General features: G+C 46.0%; 2 protein-coding genes across 2 annotated transcripts in view; both read left to right on the top strand.

Moving 5' to 3' along the window:
- Positions 1–24,111, top strand: part of SRS (Seryl-tRNA synthetase) — a 59,215-nt gene extending 35,104 nt beyond the window's left edge. Inside the window, exons 9-10 of the mRNA XM_086795323.1 lie at positions 23,233–23,326; positions 23,436–24,111. Of these exons, the coding sequence (XP_086651449.1) occupies positions 23,233–23,326; positions 23,436–23,705 (364 nt within the window). The 3' untranslated portion in view covers positions 23,706–24,111. The remainder of the gene's footprint in view (positions 1–23,232; positions 23,327–23,435) is intronic.
- On the top strand, positions 6,997–7,851 carry LOC147604362 (uncharacterized). The gene has a single exon (XM_086795481.1). It carries the CDS (start codon positions 7,019–7,021, stop codon positions 7,451–7,453), a length of 435 nt encoding a protein of 144 aa, XP_086651607.1. The 5' UTR covers positions 6,997–7,018; the 3' UTR covers positions 7,454–7,851.
- Positions 24,112–24,378: the final 267 nt, after the last annotated feature.

Raw genomic sequence — 24,378 nt, 5'->3', positions numbered from 1 at the left:
AAGCAATTGCGCAGGTAGGGCCTCTTGAGACATGGACAGGTCTTGAGTATACGAAGATGCGTACATCCATGTTGGATGAGCAGAAGGCCTTGATAGACAAGGCGCTCACTCCTGTGAAAGCAGGTTGGCAGGAGTTTGGATGCACTATTATTTCAGATGGGTGGGCAGACATTCGCAAGAGGCACATAATCAATATCCTTGTGTCATCTTGCTTGGGCACCTATTTCTTGCGTGCCGTGGATGCAGGGAGAGCATGCGACAGGATCACAGGGGAGTTCATTTATGGCCACATTCGACAGGCTATCCTTGAGGTTGGGGAGGACAATGTTGTGCAGGTGGTGACCGACAACGCCTCTAATTGCAAGGCAATGGGTCAAATGGTCGAGGCAGAGTTTCCACATATAGTGTGGACTCCATGTGCTGCCCATTGTCTTGATTTACTTATGGAAGACATTGGGCAGCTTGTTTGGGTGCAGCCCATTGTTGCAGATGCTGTAAAGATCACCACCTTCTTCCGCAAGAAGCATCAGGCTCTTGCCATCTTTCGGAGCCATAGCCCTTTGGATATGGTGAGACTCTCCAAGACCAGGTTTGCCTACATATTCTTGGTCTTGGATAGGCTCTACAAGATAAGAGATTCACTATCATCAACAGTTGTGGATCCAAGGTGGCGACAGATGCATCATTCAGAGGATGAGCGTACAAAATACTTGCAGAGGCGGATCCTGGATGATGATTTTTGGCAGCAAGTTCATAGCCTTTCAGTTGCACTTAAGCCCGTGTATGTCCTTCTCCGACTTACAGACATGGAGGGCTCAACTTTGGGACTGGTCTTTCATTTGTTTATGCAAATGAAAGACCATGTTGCTCAGTGCTCCATGATGACTGCTCAACGGTAAGCAATAGTTCTAATTTCTTCCTCTTTCTTTGATTTTTATGACTTCTCGATTCTCGATTCTCTTAGCACTATAACCTAAGACATGTATGTTCAATCTCTCATTTTCAGCCGAGGTGAGATCTTGGACCTGTCAGAATATGCAGCGGAAATGATATCCAAACTTGGGTAGACAAGAGCAAGTAGACTGCAGAAAATAATCAGCACAAGAAACACAGAGAGATGTGTGTAAACTCTTCTCTATACACAAGATCCCGGAGATAACTGAATGAGAAAGTGGAGGAGGATGGGGGGCAATATATACAAGCCCATGAGGGCAGTCGGCCAGCTCTAAAAGAGGCCCACGACCGAATAAATGTCCACGACTGCTGATATTAGCAGTCGGCCAGCATCTGATGCCCCATGCCTGCACAGAACAAGTCGGCCAGCACTCAGACAGCCCACGACTGATACAGATGCAGTCGGCCAGCTTCTGAGTGCTCCTGGCATCACCTGGCAGCCTTCCAGCCACTAGAAAAAAATGGGAAAAATAGGGAAAAAATACGGGGAGTGTGGAAAAATGATATACGGGCGGGCACACCCACAACAGAGGCCCTGGTGTATACAAATAGACAGGAGATGACTTCTAACACCCCCTCTCAGCTCCTGGCTGTGTAACCAACCCCAGGGAGCTGGAGTGCCACCTGAGCGTAGCCTGAGGTAGAGACTTCGTGAAGAGGTCCGCCGCATTGTCCTCCGTCGAACAATAAAGTAGCAAGATGTCACCCGCCAAGATCTTCTCACGAACAAAGTGATACTGTATCTCTATATGCTTGGTCCGGGCATGAAAAACCGGGTTCCGAGCAATAGCTATACAACTCTGGTTATCACACTGGATGACTGTGGGCTCCCTCTGTGGAAACCCCATCTCGCCAAGCAGCCTCCGCAGCCATACAACCTCACAAGCAGCACCACAAGCAGCCCGATACTCTGCCTCAGTCGAAGAAAGGGCAATAGTCGGCTGCTTCTTGCTGCTCCAAGAAACCGCTCCTGAGCCGAGGGTAAAAGTGTATCCTGAAGTAGATCTCCTCGTGTCTGGATCTCCTCCCCAATCTGAGTCACTCCAACCTTGGAGCTTGACTCCATTCCCTCCTGTGTAAAGTCCCAGATCCTTCGTACTCTGCAGATACCGCAAGATCCGCAATCCTGCGTCCCAATGAGTCTTCAATGGCGTCTGCATAAAAGAGCTCAACAGCCCCACGGAGAAGCTCAAGTCCAATCTGGTGTTCAGCAACCAGATCAATGAACCAACCAACTTCTGGTACTGCGAGGCATCAACTGGCTCACAAGGATCTGTAACGGTTAACTTTGTGTTCGGGTCCATCGGCGAATTAATAGGCTTGCAGTTCTCCATCCCAGAGGCCTCAAGCAACTCATGAACATACCGCTGCTGAGAGACGAAAAACCCCCTATGGGTCTGCCAGATCTCCAATCCCAAGAAGAAGTGGAGTAAGCCTAAGTCGGTCATCTCAAACTCCTTTGACAAGGCAGCCTTCGTCACTCCAATGTGCTCCACATGACCGCCGGTGAGAATGAGATCATCCACATAAAGGATGATGAGTGTGACCATGCCGCGTTCCCGAAAGAGATACAGGTTCGGATCTGCAACCGATCTCTGGAATCCAGTCCGAATAAAGAAGGAATCAATCTTCTGATTCCAAGCCCGCGGAGCTTGTTTAAGACCATACAAGGCCTTACGTAACCTGTAAACCATCCCTTCCGATCCTGGAATAATGAAGCCTGGAGGCTGCTCAACGTACACCTCCTCCTGCAGGTCACCATTAAGGAACGTCGATTTTACCCTGGTACACGGGCCACCTCTGAGAAGAAGCAAGGGCAAGAACGGTCCGAATCGTGGTCATCCGCGCTGTCGGTGCAAAGGTATCCTCGTAGTCGATGCCTGGCCGTTGAGCATAACCCTTAGCCACGAGCCTGGCTTTGTGTTTGTCCACCGACCCATCAGCCGCGTACTTGGTCTTAAGGACCCATTTGACACCAATGACTGACCGCTTCGACGGCCTCGGTACCAACTCCCAAGTGTTGTTCTTCTCGATGGCGTCAAGTTCCACCTGCATGGCTTCCCTCCAAGTATCCTGTGAAAGGGCTTCCTTTACGGAAGTGGGCTCTTTATCCCGCATGATACGAGACATAAGAGCATAGTTCACCTGGAGAAGCTCCGCCGTGTTGCTTTTATCTCGAACTCGATGTGATCTTCGAGGGCCGTCCTCTGTGGTCCACTCGGAGGGTAGCTCCGTGACACCTGACTCCTGAAGGGTGTCCATCAACCACCTAGGTACTCGAACAGATCGTGGAGCCTCCTGTGGTCGCGGGGGCTCAACTCCAGCTGCGGGCTCAACCTCCTGTGATGACTGAGGTGGATCAACTGGAGTGGTAGACTGGGAATCATCATCAGACTCTGGATCTCCAAGAAGTGGCGGCTTCTCGACAGTGGATGCTGGAACATGCTCGTCAAAGACCACATCCCGGCTGACAATAATCTCGTTCCTCTCTGGATCATACAACCTGTATCCCTTGGAAAGAGAGTTATACCCCACAAATACCAGCTTGCGGGACTTGGAGTCAAGCTTCCCCCTCTGCTTCTTCGGAATATGTACATACGCGTCACTCCCAAAGACACGGAAGTGCGAGACATCGGGTTTCCTGCCAAAATATGCCTCAAATGGAGTCATATGGGGTACAGAAGTCGTCGGAGAGCGGTTAATGGTATGGATAGCTGTCGCCACAGCCTCACCCCAAAGTGGACGAGGAAGATCTCGATGCTCCAGCATGGTCCTCGCCATCTCCACCACAGTCCTGTTCTTACGTTCAACAACTCCATTCTCCGAAGGCGATCCGGTATTGGCCAATTCCCTCTTGATGCCATGATCTGCACAAAACCGAAAGAATACAGTCGAGGAGAATTCCCCTCCTTTGTCAGCCCTGAGAGTCTTGACCTGAAATCCAGACTCTTTCTCCACCATCACGTGCCAATCCTTGAATCGAGCAAAAGCCTGGTCCTTCTGGGAAAGAAAGTAGACCCACGTGAATCTGGTACAATCATCAACAAGCAGCATGAAGTAGAGAGATCCTCCCAAGGATGGTATCTGCTGAGGTCCACACAAGTCAGTGTGAATCAACTCCAAAGGTTTCGAAGCCCGCCTGGAAGCCTGCTTCGGAAAGGATTCCCTGTGCTGCTTACCACGTATGCAAGAACTGCAGCGTCCTTGCCTACTACCAACATCTGGCAAGCCAACCACCATCTGGTCCCGGAAGGCGCGCCGCAAAGCATCCACATTTAAGTGGCCAAAACGAAAGTGCCACAAGTCTCCGACCTGAGAGCCTGTCAGTGAGGAGAGTGCAGAGAGTTTGTAGATACCGTTCTCCACACCGCCTTCCCAAACAACTTTGCCTGTCTCACGGTCCCTTAGAGCAACTGAATGCTCCTCAAATTCCACCCGAAAGCCAGTCTTGCATACCTCATGCACTGACAAAAGATGAAAGCCCAGAGCAGGGACGTAAAGAACACGGGAAGCATGCTTGCCCCCCTTGCCGTCGGGAATGATCTCCATCCGGCCCTCACTATGAATCGGAATAGTGGAGTTATCACCAATAAAGATACGACCTGACTGCCGCTTCAGATCCAGGAAGAAGTCACGGGATGGAGTCATGTGCCTGGAAGCACCACTGTCGAGAATCCATTCCCGAGTATCCTTTGCGGTGAAGCCAACTGCCTCCTCGCTCGAAGATGATGAATCATCGGAGTCCACCATCTCCAAGTGCACAAATGCCGGAGTCTTCGCAGCTGAGGCTGAGGACTCAGCACTCTTCCCTGTCCGCTTAGGGCACTTCCTCCAGTAGTGGCCTTTCTCGCCACAATCATTACAAGATCTTTCGGCCTTCAGCTTCTCTCGTTCTGGATCAGGCTTCTTCTCGGAAGACTTATCTGGTGAAGCCTTCCCTTTGCCCTTGTTGGTATTATGGCCTTTCGACCGTTGGCCAGTTAAGGCCTCCGAACCTCCGCCGTGAGGAGGGTTCGTGAAACGTTCCTCCTGGTCCAAGACCATTGGCACAAGCTCCTCCCAAGTAATGGTGCTGAGCCTGCCACTAGTGATCAACGAGGAATAGAAAGCGGAATACTGACCAGGCAAGTGGGAAAGTAACGTGATGGCCATATCTTCGGACGATATCTCTTTCCCAGCTGGAAGGACTTCCTGCTGAAGGGCCTGCAGCTTGTTAATGTGTTCCCGCATCGTCGAAGACTTTGCAGGGTTCATAACCCGCATCTGCACTTCCAAGGATATCTGCTTCATGGGTGACACCCTGTTGTACAAAGAAGCCAAGTGCTCCCATATGCCTCTCGCCAGCGTCATGTGCTTCACATGGTTGATCACCTGTGGTGTGCAATTGAGGAATATAAATGACCGGACCCTGGCGTTGACACGGTCCCACATTTGTGCCTGTGCCTCTCGGTCCTTCCTCGCTGATAAAACCTCCCCTTCCTCAGCTTCCGGCCTTGGCACCCCTTTGATAATAAAATCAGCAAGATCATATGACTCCAGAACTGACTCCATCATGACCTTCCAGATGCCATAATTGGACCCGTCCAACTGCCGATCCACTGGGAACGTGGGAAGAGTCGGAATCTTCACGTGCTTCTCTGCCATCTCGAGTAAATCCGCCATCTCGGAGAGTAACCTGAAAGGGTGGGTGGGTGGGAAAAATCTGAAAATCAGAATATATGCAAGTGGCTGTCCAGCCCCTCTGCCCGCCTTCCTCTTGCACCTTCACTTCCCGTTCAGCCCGAAACAGTCCACCGATCAGCTACGTGTTGCTCCCCCCTCTTGCTCAGAAAAACGCCCAAGATCAGCTAGAGCCTAGGGCTCTGATACCATGTCAGAATATGCAGCGGAAATGATATCCAAACTTGGGTAGACAAGAGCAAGTAGACTGCAGAAAATAATCAGCACAAGAAACACAGAGAGATGTGTGTAAACTCTTCTCTATACACAAGATCCCGGAGATAACTGAATGAGAAAGTGGAGGAGGATGGGGGGCAATATATACAAGCCCATGAGGGCAGTCGGCCAGCTCTAAAAGAGGCCCACGACTGAATAAATGTCCACGACTGCTGATATTAGCAGTCGGCCAGCATCTGATGCCCCATGCCTGCACAGAACAAGTCGGCCAGCACTCAGACAGCCCACAACTGATACAGATGCAGTCGGCCAGCTTCTGAGTGCTCCTGGCATCACCTAGCAGCCCTCCAGCCACTAGAAAAAAATGGGAAAAATAGGGAAAAAATACGAGGAGTGTGGAAAAATGATATACGGGCGGGCACACCCACAACAGAGGCCCTGGTGTATACAAATAGACAGGAGATGACTTCTAACAGGACCTTGTAGACAAACGGTGGATATTCATGAGCCGTCCCATCCATGCGATGGCTGCCATGCTCCATCCTCTGTACAGGTCGCCAGAGCTATGGAATAATACTGCTTTGAGCAGCATGAAGTAGTCAGAGTATGTGGGAAGGATGTTCTCAGAGGAGGAGCAACTTCAGATTGATAGAGAGTTCACCACTTACATGAGTGGTATTGGTGCTTCATTTGCGAGACCTGTGTCATTGAGGAAGGAAGCCATGAAATTCCCTTTGACATGGTGGAACTCTTATGGAAGGGTTGTTTTCCAAACCTTTCACGAGTTGCTCTTCGTGTTCTATCTCCGATAACTTGTAATTAATCTCTAAAGTATACTCTTCGGAAATGAAGATTGATGTTTTAGCATTAAAAGATTTACAAATTTGCTCGCATTACACTCATTTTTGCACAGGATTGCTCAGCTGGAGCATGTGAGCGGAACTGGAGCTCATACTCTCTTATACACACTAAGATTCGGAATCGCCTTAGTACTTCTCAATTAGAGGTGTTGGTGTATTGCAGAGCTAACATGAGGTTCGTGCGAAGCTACCATGCTTTGGGGTCACCGAAGCGGGTATAAATTGAAATTTGGACTCAAGAAGAACTTAGAAGTAGAAATTTTTTTCTAGTTCGATGAATATCCATTGTCCAATATGCAATTTGTGGCATGTTTAAACAGGTTGATCCAACACTACTCAAAATGGTTGATGAACCCAGCCCGGAGCTTGTGGATCGGCAGATTAGAGATGAGCAAGAGGAGATTTTGAGAGCTTTACATAGAGAGCTTGAGAGCGTGGATCGTTGTGTGACCCGCTCACGTGCACGATCTCTCAGCATTCCTCTACGCCAGGCAGCTCCAGATCCAGGCTCTGCGAGACGAGAGAGCATTCGCAGGGGAAAGCTTCCAGTTCGTCGCACCCAGCAGAGGCGTGCAAATGAGGCTGTCGAACTCATTCACACTCAGATTCCCGAGGCACATGACGAGGATGCACTGGAGCTTGTTGCTGCTGAGCCAGAGTTCGATGAAGAGGGCAATGGTATCAATGATGGAGGCATGCTCTCTTCAGAAGACTCATCATCTTCATCTGATGATGAGATTTGAGACTCTTGCGTCTAGACTCTAGAGTCTAGACAACTGTAGTGTTTCATTGTTTTTCTTTTTGCACTTGTGGACCAGGACATGTGCTGGCAGCTGTAGACATGATATTTGTACTCTCTTTTATCATCTATGACTTTCATGGTTCTTGCTTATATCACTATGACTGTTAGCATGAGGTATTGTGTAATGGGCTTGGTAACTGATAATTGATTTAAACTTTAAGTAATGAGGTTCAGTCTTTATTTTAAGTATTTTGGTTGCTATGTCTACAAAATATTCAGGTTTCTAGGACTGTTTACAAATGGTACGTACTGTTTACGTACCTTAAAATTTGTTCCGTACAGAAGTACGTTCCGTACGTACTGATAGCGTGCCGTACACTACGTACCTTACCACCTTGGTCCCATGCTTGCTTTGTAGATCTACACGACGGACCGTATATGTGGTATGAATCATGATGGATCTCTTGATAGACAATGCTATCAAGGACATTGCCTGTGCAGTACGAGAATCCCATCTTCTTTGTCCTTGTGTAGTAGGAGGTGAGACTGCAACCTGTGCATCAACACCTACAATCCTTTGTGCTACATATCTAGGAGGTGTACTTGGCTGAATTGTTGGTGGGCGTGTGTCTTCATCTGACACGATATCCCAGAGCCCTTTAGCTACCAACACATTCCGAATCATAAAACTCCATAATGAGTAGTTGGTTCCATCCAACTTGTCCTCTTGGGTCAGCACCCTAAGTACATCCTGTGATTGAGCCATCGTTGCTCAACAATGCAAAAACCACACTGGACAACTACAAACACAAGTACTGGAGCACGTATCCCAACACTATACCGTGTGCTTGCAAGTATGTAGACCTATAACAAGAATGTAGAATTGCATTGTATCAAAATGGTATATTTGATGACTTGCTTTGATGGTATTTGACTTTTTGTTGTAGAGTAAATCCCGTCGATGTTGGAGCCACCTATGGAGAACCACGTCCTGCCCGTAGCTTCCCTTCAACACCACGTGCTGTATGAGCACTTGCTTCCACGTCTGTCAACTCTCACATGTGGAGTGCCCTAAGCCACCAGCTTCGCCCGTGCAATGCTCAGATCTGCCACTGCTGCCGGTTGTGCCATCCGCTTCTACCAGTGTAGCGCCTTGTTCAGCCGCTTCCGCCAAGTGCACCGCCCAATTCCACTAGTGCAGCACCCTGTTCAGCCACTTCCGCTGGTTGCACCGCCCACTTCCACCATAGCAGGGCCTTGTTTAGCCGGTGCTCCGCCAAGGGCATGGCCATTGACTTATGTCGCCTATTGCCGCCTGCTAATAGTGTGTTGCTGCACCACCTGCTAATATGTTGCTGCGCCGCGTGCTAATATGCTGCTGTGCACTGCTACTTAGCCGCCACTGGTCTGCACCTACTTTGCAGCGCTCGATCCCGCTGCTTTTACCGCTGCTTGCAGCGTTTGGCCACGCTTGTGTCGCCACCTGCTAGCCTGATGCCATCTACTTCGCAGCGCTTGCTGCCATGCTTCTGTTGCCTCTTGCCACAACACTCCTTACATGCTTGCTAGCCACCTACACACAGAGCTTTGACTAGCTTTGTCACATCATCGTGTAACTTGGTTGAACACAATGCTAATCAATACACTTAAATACACTAAGATTTGATGGACACTTGCTCAAATACAAGAAGTAATTTGCTGAATTGACAAGAGACACACAATGAGCCGGAACGGTCGACCCCTCCCTCAAATAAAGTATATTGATCTTGGGAGAATCAAGTACATAGTGTCATGGGCATTTCTGACCAGATTTCCATACCAATGCATATGAATACAGTATTGCAAACAAGTGGTTGTCGATGTAGACTTGCAACCCACACTACCCTCTCAAGTGCCCATATTCCCTACCATCTACTCTCTATTGTTCCACCAACACATGGTAGCAACAATTTGTAAGAGAGCACGTAGGACAAGAGAACACCACACAGGGTATGTGATCTTGTAATCCGGTTCCTCCCTCCTGCTACTTGCTTCCATATTTAAGCATAAAAGCTTACCAATTGCAAGTAGAGTCGATGACAGCGGAAGTCTTTGTGATGGAAGTCCTTGGAGTCGTAAGATCTTCGATTTGTCGCATTTCTTTGCGACAAAAGTCTTCAAGAGGATGAAGGGAACCTTGGGAAAGCTTCCCCTATGGTTCAACTTGAGAAAGGAGGGCTGAAATTAGGGTTTTCAGCAAAAAGACGAGAAATTACAGCAATAAAGAGAGCTGTTTTGCTGAATTTCAGTGATTGGGAGTGTGTAGGAGAGTGATTAGCATCTGGAAACAGTCTTGGAAGCTTGTGAAACACCTTAGCAAGCTTGGAAATGGAGTTGGGAAGGAGAAAGTGCAGAAAATGCAGTCCAACAGTCCTCATGAAGGAGGTGCCAATCCCTAGAGAGAGGAGGAGGAGGAGTGAGGTGGTGAGTTGTCCAGTGTAGGTGGCAGGCAAGTGCTTTGTGGAGCAAGCTAGAGTGGACACATGGCTGGTTACTCCCTTTGTACAAAGGGGATAAGGTCTGGGCGGTGGACATTGGGTTATGTCCACCTTGGGACATCAGTGTGTGTGAAGACCGGGCTGGTCATAATTTATAAGTGAGTTTTGGTCGCCCAAAACTTAATGAAGTGTGTACACACTCACGTAAAATTAGTGCTAACTTCTATGGCTAGGTTTATGACCAATACTTACCACTTGTCACATACCACATAACCATTTCAGCAGACAGTTTCACACGCACGGTTCACGGGCAGGCGTTCCCTTACCCGGAACTACACATTGGTCAAGCAAGCCAAAAACAGCATGCAATTTCAATTGTAAGCAAGCACATAAAGATGCTATGCAATGCAACATTGGTATGGACAATCCCTGTTCATGAGACTATACCAAAATAGACGTGCTCCAGGCAAGTACATAGGTACCAGACCCAATGGAACACCAATCCACCAAGCATTTCCGGGCATGTACACAGAGGCACAAGTCCCAATGGAAAGCCAAGTCCATAGTATCACATGAGTGGCATCAATCCCCGGCATATACAACTGCCATGGATACTAGTCCAATGGACCAATTGGGTGGCCAAATGGTGACATCCCCCCCGGCTTCTAAGCAGTTGTCCGCAACTGAAAAGCATCCAAATATGTGTGAAGCACATGCGAGCAATCTCTGAAGAGCTCTTCATCTACCCATTTGGCATCAATAGGAAGATAGTTCCTAAACTTCACACAAGGTAACGCTTGACGACTTTGCCTGCAGCAAGCTTGCGTTTCTTGTGATACACAATTTGCTCTGGTTGCAAGATCTCCTCAAGCTCAGCCACTTCTGGTGGATCCTCAATGACCGTTTCACTGGGCTTCGGTCCTACATACTTGCGAAGGAGACTCACATGAAAAGCATTGTGTATGTGCCAATGAGTAGGTAATGCCAATCTGAAAGCCACTTCATTGATCTTCTCGATCACTCGAAAAGGCCCATAGTACTTGGTTGCAAGCTTAGGATATGCACCCTCTTTGCCAAGCCTCTTTGCAAGTCTTGCTTTCTCAAATTTCGGCAATACCCAATCATTCTCTTTAACATCCAATTGCCCTCTATGGTTGTCGGCAGCCTTTTTATGCTTGTCTTGTGACCTTGCAATGGCTGTCCGCACTTGACTTACATACTCATTAGCCAAATATCTCATCCTTTGTACGAAGAATGGGTAGCAAAACCACCTTACCATAAACAATCTCAAACGGGGCCTTTCCCGTAGATGCATGTACCGTGTTGTTGTATGCAAATTCCACAAGCGGTAAGTACTTCTCCCAAGAAGACTTCTGATCCGCCACATAACATTTCAAGAGATCCAACACGGCTGAATTTGCAGCCTCACTTTGTCCATCCGTTTGAGGGTGATAAGCTGATGAGAAGTTCAATTTGGTACCCATATTATCAAATAAGGCCCGCCAAAAGAGACTTGTAGTCTTGGGATCTCTATCCCCCACGATGGACTTCGGCATTCCATGATGCTTAAACACTTGTGCAGGATATATTTTAACCATATGCTCAGCTTTGATGGTTTTTTTGACCGGCAAGAAATGAGCTTTCTTGCTAAACCTGTCCACAATTGTCCAAATCGCATCATTACCCTGTTGGGTCCGTGGCAAGTCCATAATGAAATCCATTGTAGTACTTTCCCATGGTTGTGTGGGAATAGGCAATGGCTGAACCAAACCTGGTGCCTTTTGCCTATCAAATTTCACCTTTTGACAGGTGATACATACACGTACATGTTCCTCAATGTCCTTCTGCATACCTGGCCAAAAGAAATATCGCTCAATCATGTGCATAGTAGGCATTATGCCTCTATGACCAGCATATGGAGAAGCATGGCACTCATCCAAAACCTTTTGCCTCATGTCAGACACCACACATAGGCAATTATCTTTCATGAGATAACCCTCTTTGATCACATATGAGGCATGTGCATGACCAGCCATCAAATCAACCCAAATAGTGGCAAAATCAGCATCCGTATGATACAAATTACGCACGGTAGACAAGTCCCCATGAGAGGCAACCGAGATAGCTGCTACATACGGCTTTCGTGACAATGCATTTGCCACTACATTCTTCTTTCCTGGGGTGTGTAAGATCTGAAAATGAAACATAGAAAGGAAATTGGTCATCCTCATATGCTTCTCTGACAACTTAGTTTGGTTAAGAAAATACCTCAAACTCTGGTGATCTGTCTTCACAGTGAAATTAGCCCCAAGAAGGTAATGTTTCCATATAGTAAGTACATGAATTACAGCCAAGAGCTCTTTCTCATAAATGCCAAGAGATAGCTCTGCATCATGCAATCTACGGCTCTCATAAGCCACGGCATGTCCCTCTTGATTAAGGACAGCTCCTTTGCAATTTCCAGATGCATCACATTCCACACTAAAAGGCTTTTGCAAATCCGGAATGATCAACACTGGACCATGAGTAGTTGCATCTTTCAATTTGAGGAATGCATCCCTCTCTACATTAGTCCATTTGAATGTGGCCGCCTTCTTTGTCAAATCATGCAAAGGAGAAGCAATCCATGCAAAGTGCCGAATGAACCTGCGGTAGTAAGTGCATAATCCAAGAAAACTACGGATCTCATGCAATGAACTCAATTCGGGCCAATTCCGAATTGCATCAATTTTTGCAGGATCCATCCGCACTCCATCTTTGGACACAATATGCCCAAGATAATGTATCTCTGACAAGAAGAACTCACTCTTCTTTGCATTTATGAAGAGTTTATGCTTACGGAGTTCTTTAAAAACAATGGCCAAATGAGCTCTATGCTCTTCTTCGGTCTTTGAGAAGACTAGGATGTCATCAAAGAAGACACCTGTAAATTTTCTGTACCCACGGAATATGCGATCCATCATTCTATTGAATGTAGCCGGGGCATTCGTAAGACCAAAAGGCATAATAAGATACTCATAAAGCCCAAATGTTGTCTTGAAAGCAGTTTTGTGTCCCTCAGGCACTACACGCACTTGATGATACCCACTCTTGAGATCAATTCGGCTAAAGTATGCCGATCCATCCAACTTGTCAAGGATGTCGTCTATGTGTGGAATTGAAAACCGATTCTTGATGGTAAGCTTATTCAAAGCTCTATAATCCACACATACGAAAGGACCCATCCTTCTTTTGAACCAAGAGGACGGGTGAACAATGTGGGAAAGACCTTGGTTGAACCAAACTCTTCTCAAGAAGCTCATTCACCTGCTTCATGATCTTCTCTTTTTGGAATGCACTTACACGATAGGCTGCCTATTAGGTGGTGAGCTACTTGGCACAAGATTAATGCGATGATCTTCCGGTCGTACGGGTGGCAACTCATTTGGTAACTCATCAGCAAAACAATCATTGTGCTCTTGCAAGAATTTCAGCCTATCATTACTAAGAGTGTTTACATGGACATTATTTTCCTCAACATGATCTCGTACAAAAATCAAGTACGCAAAAACACTCTTTTTCATTACTTTCTTAATTTGTACATGAGAATCAAGGGGAATGGTATCACCCTCTTCACCAGCATCAATTACATGCTCTCGGCCTTCATGCATGAAGGTGATCCTGTTGGTCTTGTAAGCCTTGCACGGATGAATACGTGTATGCCAAGGCTTTCCAAGCAATACATCACAACCATTCAAAGGCACCGCCTTGAATGTGTATGCGCAACTTGCCAAAAATAGGCATGACTTGCACTTCTCTACCAACAAAGGCAGTCCCTGCTTCAATTTGAGGACCCATGTCCTTCACTTCAATACCCAAAGCAGCTGTGTGGATATGAAATTCTCAGATGCATAATCTTCAAACATGAACAAAGCAGGCTGATCCTTGAGCTGTCCCCAAGCTTTACATACAACCCTGTCTTTGCTATCATGTGAAGTGTTGCCCTGTACATCCGGAACCATATGTACATTAGGCTTTGATGCATTTGCATTATCATGCTTCTTCTTGTTTGGGCATGCGTTTGCAATATGCTCGGTGCTACCACAAGTAAAGCATTTCTCCTTGCTCATATATTGCTTTTTCTGCTCCGGAGTGAGACCATAGTCTCTCTGTTTGAAGGGGCGCTTCTTGGTAGTGTTATTGCCTTTGGACCATTTTTATCTTGGTTTTGGTCCTTTTTAGGTGGCTGTCCATTATTTTGCAGGTTTTGGACAGCCTTCTCTTTGCCTTGAAATGAGGGTTTAGCCTTATTGGATCGACTCAATTTGAGTTCCAATTGCTTGGTGTGGCGGTGGCGGCTGTGATTAATTGGTGTAAGGTGTGACCAGGATACATTTGTAGTCCCGCTTTGTACACGGGTTGCAATCCCGATTGAAACCTTCTCTTCCTTTCCGCCTCGGTGACATGCATAAATGGAGATACCTCCAAAAGCACTTTCCAAAACTTTTGTACATACGCATTCACTGATTCCCTCTCATTTTGCTTCACCCAATCCCACTCCATTGTTATCTCATTCAATGCATTGGGAGGCAAGAATTGAGCATAGAACCTCTCCTTGAACTCTTCCCATGATCTAATAGGATTCGGTGAGAGCTTCTCCGTGAGCCACCAATGGGCAGCAGTGCCTTTCATGAACATGCTTACATACTGGATCATGGATTTCTGAGTGAAATCCTCATCACTGAAAGCAATATCAAACTGGGCAATAAAAGCAAGTGCCTTTGATGCATCATATTTTCCATGATATGCGTTAAACTTCACAGATTTGTCTCTGGCTTTGAAGTCACGAGACTTTGATGCATGTGCCTGCATCTCAACATGTTTTCCCCCATGTTTGTCCATTGGGACAGCCCCTGTGGACTGGCATCATTTTAGGACCAAAAGGTGATGCATAAGGCATAGATACATATGCCCTATAAGCATGAGCCATGGCTGGCTCCTCAACATGCATTGATACATTTTCAGCAATAGCTTCTCCCACACGAGCACACTCGAAGGCATGAGTGGCATGAGAGATACGCAGAATACCTGCACCAACAAAAAATTGCAGCCCATGATGCATCTGTTGTGCACGCACATTTTCAGCCGGCAAATGGCATTTGACATACATTTTGAACACTACCATAAACATTGTATCCTTCACAGGCTACAGAAGGTATTCCTGCAAGGCGTGAAGTCACTAATTGTTCCTCTCCCATAGCATGGAGATTCATCCTCTTAGACATAAGTTCTTGTTCGGGCACCTGTGGGGATTCCAAGACATGTGGGATGGTTGCCTTTTCTGCATAGGCATCCTCGGTACGAGCCAAGTATGCACGGTGCTGCATCCCTCGGTTGCATGTGCAACTCTTGAGCAATCATTGCCATTGCATGATCCATATAAGATTCAGCTTTCTTGGCCTTCAAACGGTCATGTACCAATGGATCCTCGCGGCGGTAAAGATTCAATTCTTCTTGTTGTGCATGGTGAAGAGCCTGCACACGAGTAAGTTCAGTCCTCAAGACTATCCTCTTCTTCCTGCATCTTCTCTTTGCCATGGGACGGCTGTCCCACATATTCATGTTCCCTATTGTGCACCACATGAGTTTGCTCATCTTGTAAAACATTGGAGGCATGCATTTCATTGTCCCTGCCTCTTGTGTTAGCATCTCGAACATTCATTGTATGGCTGTCCATAATGTTCTAAGTGTAGAGATAGCTAGTGTTCATGGTGATCGTCTCTCACGATAGAAGTGAAAGAGAACTGTATGCTTTGATTACCAATGTAACTTGTTTAAACACAATGCTAATCAATACACTTGAATACACTAAGATTTGATGGACACTTGCTTACATATAAGAAGTAATTTGCTGAATTGACAAGAGACACACAATGAGCCGGAACGGCCGACCCCTCCCTTAAATAAAGTATATTGATCTTGGGAGAATCAAGTACGTAGTATCATGGGCATTTCTGACCAGATTTCTATACCAATGCATATGAATACAGTATTGTAAACAAGTGGTTTTCGATGTAGACTTGCAACCCACACTACCCTCTCAAGTGCCCCTGTTCCTTACCATCTGCTCTCTATTGTTCCACCAACACATGATAGCAACAATCTGCAAGAGAGCACGTAGGACAAGAGAACACTACATAGGATATGTGATCTTGTAATCCGGTTCCTCCCTCCTGCTACTTGCTTCCATATTTAAGCATAAAAGCTTACCAATTGCAAGTAGAGTCGATGACAGCGGAAGTCTTCTCGATGACCCCTAAAACAAAGGCCCAAAAGGGGTCAAGAAGAGTTTGCCAAGTGTCCCTTTAAAAATGGCTAAAAGTGGCTATAAGGTTAAAAACCATCTAACTAATACCTATTTTTCCTAGCTTTAATAAAGCCTGATTTCTACATACATGTCCACTACAAAATGTATAAATCTCCTAAAGGTACTTCATGTGCTCCATCATTTTGAGAACTCCTACATACATGTTCACGACGAAATCTATAAATCTCCTACATGTACTTCATGTGCTCCATTTCATTTTGAGAACTCATCGAGGAAGATTGTGATAAATTTGTCCAAGAAATCCGCAAAGCTTTCAATCATGCAATGCTGAAATGTTGTCAGGGCATTACCCGCCAAAGAACTTACCCACATATGAGAGGAAAGGGCAAGCATTCGTGGAGCGATACAGAGTCACTCGCAGTGATGAGAAACTGCTCTGTAAGTTCTTAAAAATCAAGCAAAAGCGAGACACTGTCAGGGAATACAGTGACAAGATGCAGAACCTGCCGACTGAGCACAATCTCCGGTCATGGTTCTTAAATGGGTTAAAAGGACAAAAAGTATCTGGAAGATGGAGCAATGCAACTCAACACAAACATTGGAAGAATTGATCTAGAGGACACGAAAGTTTGAGAATGATAAATCGGCCAGAGCAGAAAGTACATGACAGTTTAGATAGTAAAGATTCAGACTCAGAGCGCAAGAAGAAGAAAAAGCATCACCGAGAGGAACACATGAGAGCTAAGAACTGCAGCGATGAAATTGTGGCCATAATGAAGCAGCTGGAGGCACTTAGAAAGGGTACAAGCGGAATCTGGGGTATCAGGGACAGAATGTGGCGTTCCAACACCCTGACCAGAGGAATACACGAGCAGAAAAGGGAAGAATGTCAGCTGGAAACAACCTATTGAAAGAGAAATAGAAGGAGAAGCTGGTACAGCTAACAAGGTGAGGAAACTACAGGAAGCAACACAGAGCGAAGCACTACAACAGCACCAACTACCAAGCCATTTTGCAAAAGATGCCAGGAAATTCCTAAGGCTCAGGAGTCCTTGGATTTGTTTAGGGATATGCAGTTGACAATCAGAGTCGGGCAACTCCTGAAGATGGCACCATACTGTCTGGACTATCTCCGGCAACAAAATGCTCTCGGTGAATCTCAGCCTCACCAATCAACTTCAGCCGAGAGCCCACTTTCAGAAGATCCAGTACTCTTCACGGCCAGACCACAAATCTCTCCAATGATCCCAGAAGTAGATATCTTGAATGCAACAGTCTCCACATATCCGGTGTTATAGTCAAGAAGCTAAAAATCAAGGACTTGCAGAGAGACACCTTCAAGGTTAAAATGGTTGATCAAAGACCTGTACACCCCCTATGTATGATCTGCAAAGAAGATGATTTCCGAGAGGTGGACAAGGAAGGGTACCGACTTCTGCACCAAGCTTTACCTTTGAAAGAGTATGGGAAGTACTCCAGATACCTTCAGTGATGCTATTGAGCTTGGCCCATTGCTCGAATGCCCTTATGCGAATACGGGGGTGTTTCTTATCCCCCTTATACCGAGCACATTCCATCTTGATCTTTGTCTTCTGGTGCTTCCTATCAGGTGTGCTTCATTCTGGGAACGTATGGGAACACGTGTGTCATGGTAGTATCCATCTGACTGGCTACCTCCTCTTGAGCCACAGATCGCTCTTCACTTGCCCAATCTCTGCTGTTCAACTGAGTTGTCTCCTCCCCTGAGCCATCAATCTAGTCTGCATGCCTATTACGTCCATGATTCCAGAACTGTGTAATGCTTCTCCCATTATATGATAGCAGACTCCTTGGAAAGCACTAAAGAACTCACTCTAGTGCAGACGAGATTGGTCAACTGTGGGATTGGATAACAGGTTCGTGTGAATAAGGTTTGAGTAAAGGTGTGCGTAGTGCGACTTAAGCAGGTGTGCCATGTAGTAGGATAATCTACCTTGAAAGACTTTGAATTGCTGGATATTACTGAATTCTATTGGCATTTTGATCAATAGTACGAAACCCAGCAGGATTGCCAAAAGTAGATGGGTAAGTTTCTACGCTCAGGTTTCACAGGAATTACTCAGGAAACTTTTTCCAGATGCCTTCAGTATCATTGAAGTAAACCTTACTCAATCTACTTTTCGCCCCGAGTGGAATGTGAGTTTCAGTACCGTTCCCACTTGCGGTGATTGGAGGGTTTATCGGGGTCGAAAATGCGCGGTGCAATTAGTACTAGGGAATACTTTCTCAGACAACATTATCACACTAAAAACATTTACATTAAAAGACACAAGAGATGATGAAGTAAAGAAACTGTATCATATTTCTTACCAAAGTCGTATACAATATTCTCAAGGAATTACAATGAAAGAACACAATGTATAGCTTTCAATAAGCTCTCAAGACTGGATGCTACAAGGATTTCAAGTATGACCAAAAGTACAATGATGAAAAGTTACAAATGATTGTGTCACGGCCTATTTATAGGTCCACCCTATGACTCGTGTTCACAGCGAGTTCAGACTGCCACCTACTCTCCGTTCATTTCTTCAATGCGGCTTCCGTCCGCCAGTAGAATTCTTGATGGGCTGGCAGTGAGTCTGGCCTTGGCTCCTTCCTAACAATGCTTAGTTGTTTCTATTCATCCTTTGTCAAGCTCTCTAGCTGAGATGTAAAGAATATTTATGTTTTTTTCCGGATGGTATCATAGCAGTGTCTCATTTTGATTCTGCATGGGTTTTTGCGTCCTTACACTTCATCCATTTAGAGGTCACAGCCACTTCTTCTTGGGTTTTGGTGATGAGCTCCTGCATGTGTTGCATTTCTTGAAGGAGAGCTGCAATCGTCTCCTGAAGCCTTCCCAGTTTAGCCATCAAGAAATGCATGTGTTGCATTTCTTGATGGAGAGTCGTCTCCTGAAGCCTTCCAAGTTGAGCCAGCAATGTGCTCTCTAGTGCATCTTTATCTTGGACTTCACTGGCTTGAAGGGTCTAAGTGATGTTAGCCATTTAAGTCCTTTGCTTCTTCAGCTTCTCATTCTTTTTTCTTAGGGCTGCAATTCCTTTCCAGTTTTTGTGCATGCATGAACACTGTATGCCCTTCCTAATAAGCGGGACTATAGGGCTGACAGGATTGGATGAAGATGCAGTGATCATGTTCATTGTTTTGAATGTGTCCTTGACCTTCACGTGCAGCCAATTCCATTTTGCTGACTGAGGCATGGTGGTGCTGAGAGAGCAAGGAATATCTCAGCCTATTGCGATGGCACTATCTCACTCACATGGTCTTTTTTCGGGGGGTGGGGGGAGAAATGAAATCTGTATTAATGTCTTCGAAAGGCCAAAATGACCTATGAGACCAAAAGTTACAAATAATCTAGTCAAATGAAGTCAAAATGTCAGTGGAGAGAGAGAGAGAGAGAGAGAGAGAGAGAGAGAGAGAGAGAGAGATATTAAGCGTCTACTAAAGACCCAATGGGCCTATGAGACCAAAGTGATACAATAATGTCCATGGCATATCTCATCATGGAATGGAAAATAAAATAGAAAGAAAACATAAACATAGCTATCTCACTGGGGTGATACAAAACTGTCCATGGAAACTCACCATGGAATACTAAGAACATAGAAACATGAGAGCAGCATCAGCTCCGAGTAGATGGTATACCACTCTCCAAACACGAGAGAGAGAGAGAGAGAGAGAGAGAGAGAGACGTCTATGGAAGATTCCAAGGGTCTATGAGACCATAAGTAATACAATGGATATACCGATTGAGCCATGGAAGAACTGAAAAGGAAATGAAAAAAAAAAAGGAAAAAACACCAATGTGTGTACACATCGAGATAGGAGATAATTATCGGATAATCCCTCAGCTAGTACCAATCTCAAAGGAGACGGGTTCAGGCCTCTGTGATGGGAGCATGTCATATCGGCAAAGAGTTGTTGCCCAAGGCTATGACGGATGTAGGTGGAGGATAACCATAGCAAAAAATGAGAGAGAGAGAGAGAGAGAGAGTGCATTATCAAGTACTATTAATACACAATGATTGCATGTGAATGTAATGTTGTATTGATGTGACATGACGCTTACAAGACAATGCCTTTATAGGCAAAATGCCTTATCTTTGTGTAATGAAGTAGATTTGGTTGCACCTAGGCACTTGGGCTTAGGGTCATTTACATGTGTACTTTTGGGAGCCTTGGGCTTTATTAGGCATAGGGCTCATGGGCATTGTACTGTTTTGATCATATTCACTCTATAGACATCTATGTCGTCTTGGTGCTCATGCCGAAGCTTTCATGGCCTTCTTGGCTATTGCCCTAGGATGGTGACCCACACCCATGTTGTCACTCCATGCTTTCAGTGGCCAATCCTAGTTTCTTGCAACTCTCGAAGTCAACGATCCTCATCAATGAGGATGGCCACCATGTCATCATGTGGCATCTCTCCGGAGACCCGAAGTGAAGACATCACCTCTTTGTACTTTTCCATCTCTCCAAGCTAGAAAAGAGTACTGCTCTCTTGTCATTCTCATCAGTGTTGGCCCTTAAAGCAGCTAGTTATTGGAAGAGGGAACTCATGGAGCTGAGGTGCTCTTGCAATATGTGATGTTCTTTCATTTTAAAAACATAATACTTTTGCTTTGGAAACACCTTTGAATTGTTAATCTTGTTCCCGAACAGATTTTCAAGATTGTCCCATACCTATTCGGTAGTCTTGTCAAAGTCGACATGATGGCAAGCCCTAGACCGATGTGTCCTAGTGCTCGGTCATTCTTCTCTGTCCAAGCTCTCACTACACTTGCTATAGCTTCACCTTTAGGCTTCTCTTTTGTGATTTTGACAGCACTCTAGACTCCATGTCTCATGAGCAGGAGTCTGACTTTTGTTTGCCATGGTGGGAAATTGTTGCCAGATAACTTCTTGAATGTGTTTGCTGATCTAGGAAGGTCCATGGCTATCGATAGTGAGACTAAGGGAGAAACACTGCAGAGAGAAGTAGCTTAGCCAATGAACTATGGAGCTGGAAGACAAGGCAGTAGGGAATTTTGATACTGTAGAAGCAGCTCAGAGAGTGTTTAGTGCATGAGGTGACCCGTCCAGGAGAAGGCAGCCATTGCAGCAGCAGCAGGTGAAGTAGGGTCACAAACAGCAAGGAGCAGGGCGGCAAACAGGCAAGCAGTAGAGCAGCGGGATGCAAAGGCGCCAGCAGAGACGGTGCCAGCAGAGATTGCGATTGCAGCAGAGGTGGCATCGGCACAAATAGTTCAGTCCGGCAGTCGGCACATAGGTGGCACTCAGCGGAGGTGCACAGTAGGTGGTGCTGTTATGGTGGCAGCACTGGACTGACTCTGGGCAGCATACAGCAGCAGCAACAGTTGGTGCACTTGTAGGCGTCAGCACACAGCATATGTCGGTGCAGACTGCAGCGTATCAATCTTTGATGCCAATTGTTTCCAAGGCTATGGCAGATGCAGGTGGAGGACAGCCACAGGAAAAAATGAGAGAGAGAGAGTGTGTAGTATCACTGTTAATACACAATGATTGCATGTACAATGTAATGTTGTATTGATGTGATATGAAGCTTACAAGGTACAATGCTTTTATAGGCAAGATGCCTTACACAAACCATGGGGCAATGGCACATGGCTAACTGATGACATCATTGCTTACACACACGAACACTTACGTGGCTACAAGAGGTGTTTCACATGTAATAACTCACTTACTCACATGAGTGAGTGTTCGTACACACACAAACACATTTACACATGTAAGGGGTATTCACACCTAGATAGGTGTTCACACCTCTACACTTACACATTGGTGGATACACAGGGCGGACACAGGAGATGTACATGCACACATATGACTCCGAATCCCAACAAGAACTTCCCGGATCTGTCTCTGTGTGGTGGAGGCTCCTAATGCTCTGGTTCGGGGGCATTTGGCTCATAGAATGGATCGAGGTCTCTCGCTAAGAACACCTTTGGGGCATGGAGCCAGAGGGCGGGTATGGGTGGTGGGATTTGATGTCGGAGTAGAGGCACTGATGTGGGTGGTGGACTCTGATGTGGATGTGTGTACCACAGAAATTTGTGATGGCTCTTTGGGAGGAGTCCTATCGGGGCTGGGCCTTTCTTTCAGGGTGCTACCTCAGCAGCACATCCTTCTGTCATATGAGCTCCATTGTGTACATGCCCAGGCATCCCTGGTCCTTGTACTGTATCACTTGTGTGAGTGGCCCGAATCCTTCCTGGAAAAGGCAGTGGAATCTCCCCTGTATCTCCTAGTAAGCCAGAGAGCTATGCATATAATGGGCCTCTTCATCTACTGCACCCCTGGTGCATATTCTGCATATTTTCTCCTCGTGTGGGATATCCTTGGCTCTGCCAGTCTCTACTCGGAGGTGGTGGGAGGATACCCTGAGCTGGCCAATTGTGATATGCATAGCATGTGACATGTGTATTTGTATGTATCCCGGGATCTCAATGAATCCAACCTCGGAGAGTCTCAAGAAGTGATCTCTGTAGACTTCTTACCAATCTCTGATAGTAACACCCATGTCTGATGCATGTGTGTAGTCCGAGTAGATCTATGATGAGCCAGATCTCATGTTGTGACAAGTTGAGGTAGGGGGAATCTAGGCTGTACTGAGGGGGGAGACGGTCCATCTGTATGCCATGTGTATGTCTGAATACCATGCATGTTTTGGTAGTGGTGGCCGTGCCAACTGGGAGGGCAATCCAGCTTCTCTCACCTGCACTCTCTCCCTCTCACGATATAACTGCATAGCGGACTCTAGCGCTAGCCATGGGAGGTGATCTCTTTCGCGAATGCATACATGCTGAATATAAGTTGTGGGGGGCGGAGAGAGAGAGAGAGAGAGAGAGAGAGCGCTACATCAAAGAGGGTCTACTACCCTTTTCTCTTATGATATATACCAAACTCATAGAAAAGATATAATCGTTTTTTCAGAACTCTAGACATGCCCTCGGAGGACCTTGGAGCACCTGCTTATAGGAAGTATGATGTGGAGGCTTGGATGCCTGGACTTGATCGATATGGTGAAGTAAGTAAAATATTTATGTTTGCATAGGAATATATTATGATACTGCTCGTGTGGCAGTGCCTTCAGGCTCGTGTTAGGTAGTTTCTTAAGAAAAGTGGAATCTCTGCAGATATCAAGTGCATCGAATTGTACCGACTATCAAAGTCGTCGCCTGAACATACGCTACCGTCCAGCAGAAGATCCTTCTACCATGCTCAAGAAAGGGAAGGGCCCTCCTCTGCGATTCCCCCACACGCTCAATGCCACTGCTTGTGCTGTTCCTCGAATGATAGTCGCATTACTGGAAAACTTCCAACAGCAAAATGGGTCAGTTTCTATACCCAAAGTGCTTCAACCATACATGGGAGGCCGGGAAGAAATTTGTGGAAAATCACGATAACATCATTCTGATGGGAGGGGCTTCACTTTCACCTTTGAAGGCTTCAGCTCTCTGTTCAAGCCCAAAAGCCTTTTTGCTTAAATGTTTCTTTTGTTGTTTGCTTCAGCCCAGGCTTTTCATATGGTTGAATGTGTAATATGTTTTGAGAAGTTCCTCATTCAAATTTCTTCAGGGCACCTCATCTAATTTTGGGCTGCTTTTATATGGTTCTCCATGTAATGGTGGGCATTGTTTATGAATATCTAGCACCTTTGCTAATAGCATGTTGCTGAATTACGAGTACTAGTATTAAAGCCATGTAAAGCTTCATGCCATGGCGTGGTCAGCATGTCATGCTACATTATATCTAGTTACGCATGGATAGTGCATGTTTCAACTATATAAGAGTTAACTCTAACCCTTTGTTTCTTATGCTAGTAGATTAGTATCTACGCATTAGACTTGGTTTTCAGGAGTTCTTCAGCCCACCCAACTCTCGGCTTGGGTGTTTCATTGTTTGAGCGATCAGTGCTCTTAATTTTTTTAGCTAGCTCAGATTCTATGTACTGTTTTAGTGCACATGTGTAGGCTGGAGGTAAGAGTTTTGCAAGACTTTGGGAAGCAATTCACATCTTGAGGCCCCTTTAATCTTTCTACTTCAGGCAGGTTGTGAAGATCAATGCAATGTTGCAAT

Source organism: Cibotium barometz, chromosome 62 (genome assembly GCF_041138505.1).
Source record: "Cibotium barometz isolate CiBa-2024 chromosome 62, ASM4113850v1, whole genome shotgun sequence".
Classification (NCBI taxonomy): domain Eukaryota; kingdom Viridiplantae; phylum Streptophyta; class Polypodiopsida; order Cyatheales; family Cibotiaceae; genus Cibotium; species Cibotium barometz.
Note: the sequence above shows the minus strand (reverse complement) of the source record. Positions and strands in the feature narration are given on the sequence as shown.

Coding starts and splice junctions, on each gene's coding strand:
- LOC147604362 (XM_086795481.1), top strand. CDS start 7,019: ATGTTTAAACAGGTTGATCCAACACTACTCAAAATGGTTGATGAACCC.